We start from the raw sequence: 1,953 nt of genomic DNA, 5'->3' as shown, positions 1-1,953 counted from the left end.
GCCCGCAGAGAGAAAAAGCCTTCCCCTGGAGCTGACGCCCTGAATTTGGACTTTTAGCCTACTTTGACTGTGAGGAAATAAACTTCTCTTTGTTAAAACCATCCACTTGTGGTATTTCTGTTGTAGCAGCACTAGATGACTAAGACAGGCTGCTAACCAAAAGCTCGGCAGTTCGAATCCACCAACCGCTCCTTGGAGACCCTACGGGGCAATTCTACTCTGTCCTATAGGGTCCCAACGGGTTTGCCTAACGAATGGAAACATACACACAGGTTAGTCAGACATGCAAGCAAGTAATCACAATAAACCTACTGACATCTAAGTTGATGCCGATTCATAGCGACTCTATAGTCCAGATAGAACTGCCTCACAGGGTTTCCAAGGCTGAAATTTTTAAGGAAGGAGACTGCCCCAATAAATTAAGGAAAGATGGCATAAGTTTCACACTTAATTAATCCAGATGTGCTGGCTCTTCTGAAATGTTTTTAGGCAGAAGCTCCAGAAAATAAATTATTGATGACTAATCAGATCAACTGCCAATGCCTCACAAATCCTGCTTTAATTGTAGAGGACATGATTTTAAGAGATGTTTAAGCAAAATTATAACTTAGCTAAACTAAGTTACATAAAGTTTTAAAATAACATATGTTGATATTTTAAAATTCTGGAGAAAGGTTTAATTATTGTAGAGATGATAGAAACCTGGACTCCAATTATCAAGATTTTATTTAGGTACAATATACACTATACTCGTCCATTCATTCAACATATATTGTGAGCCCACAATTTCCTGTTAAGTATGGATAGATTTGCAAGATCACAGATGGTGAGGGGGATATACATTTAAACTAATTATTTCAAGGAAACATGGACCTCAGAGAGCTACAGGAGGAAGGGGCTACCATAGCTAATTATCCTCTTTGATCTTTAAACAGTCCTCTTAGGTAGGTATTATGGCTGATTTTACAAGAACCAGGAATAGCAGTCTCAAGGTCGGTGAGCTGGGTGGGAAACAGACCCATGTGCTCTGACAGCTCAGATTCGGTGAACTCAAAAGGGATCATTCTTCTGTATTCCTCCCCTTTCTAAGGAGTTAATGTACTCCTTTGTAAACCAACTTTTAACTGTAAAGTCCTAATAAATGTTGGTTGTCTTCTGATTTAAGCCACCCCACCTCAAGTGCAGACAACTTGCCATGTTTTTAGTTTCCTTTTGGGAGTCACTAACTAATGTGTACTTGAAAGACATCTGTGCAAGCAGCGGCAAGGCTCGCCAGTTAGAAGCAGTAGAATCACTCTGCCGCCAGGGTCATCTGAATTTAGTTGGGTTTACACAAAATCTAACCTAAAATCCAAACCGCCAGCTTCCACTGCGGCAGTGACCAGAACATGGCCTCAAGGTCCGCTCGACGTCACTGGGCCCGGCTCGAACATTTCCTAAGTTTGGGCGAAGGCGATCTGAAACTAGGAGTCGGTAAGGCCTGCATTTCTGAGTGAAATGTTATTTACAGCCAAGGCCTGGAGAAACCAAAGCCCGCAACAGCTGTGCTGCAGCGCGGTGCCACCGCCATGCAAGCAGGTCTCACACCGCTCACCTTCACAGTCGGCCCCGTGGCGTCCCGGAGCCTCCTGGCCCTGCGCCGGCACGGAATTAGGGACCAAAAGCCCGGCGCAAAAGGCCATCATTGCTACTGGGCTCGCGCACCACATGCTGCTCCAGCAGTTCCAACGCCTCCGCCACCCGCCCAGAGATAGCCCGGCTGCTATCGCTGAGCGCTGTACAGGACGCCGGAAAGCCGAGCGAGCCTTTGAAAACAAGCTGCCCTGAGTTGCTAGGACAAATGACGCAACTCAACTCTGAATTTCCATTGGTTCTCATGACAAGGCCAAAAGGTGGGCGGAGCCAAGGAGCCTCTTCTTTTCCCTCCCGGTGTGGCGCTTGCGCATGATTCTT

General features: G+C 45.8%; 1 protein-coding gene across 1 annotated transcript in view; it reads right to left on the bottom strand.

The window, feature by feature from the left end:
• CDNF (cerebral dopamine neurotrophic factor) overlaps positions 1 to 1,737 on the bottom strand; it is a 17,203-nt gene extending 15,466 nt beyond the window's left edge. Inside the window, exon 1 of the mRNA XM_004379673.3 lies at positions 1,595 to 1,737. Within this exon, the coding sequence (XP_004379730.1) occupies positions 1,595 to 1,709 (115 nt within the window). The 5' untranslated portion in view covers positions 1,710 to 1,737. The remainder of the gene's footprint in view (positions 1 to 1,594) is intronic.
• Between the last annotated feature and the right edge of the window lie 216 nt (positions 1,738 to 1,953).

Source organism: Trichechus manatus, unplaced genomic scaffold (assembly GCF_000243295.1).
Source record: "Trichechus manatus latirostris isolate Lorelei unplaced genomic scaffold, TriManLat1.0 scaffold00067, whole genome shotgun sequence".
In the NCBI taxonomy this organism is placed as follows: Eukaryota; Metazoa; Chordata; class Mammalia; order Sirenia; family Trichechidae; genus Trichechus; species Trichechus manatus.
This window is presented reverse-complemented; position numbering and strand designations above follow the sequence as displayed.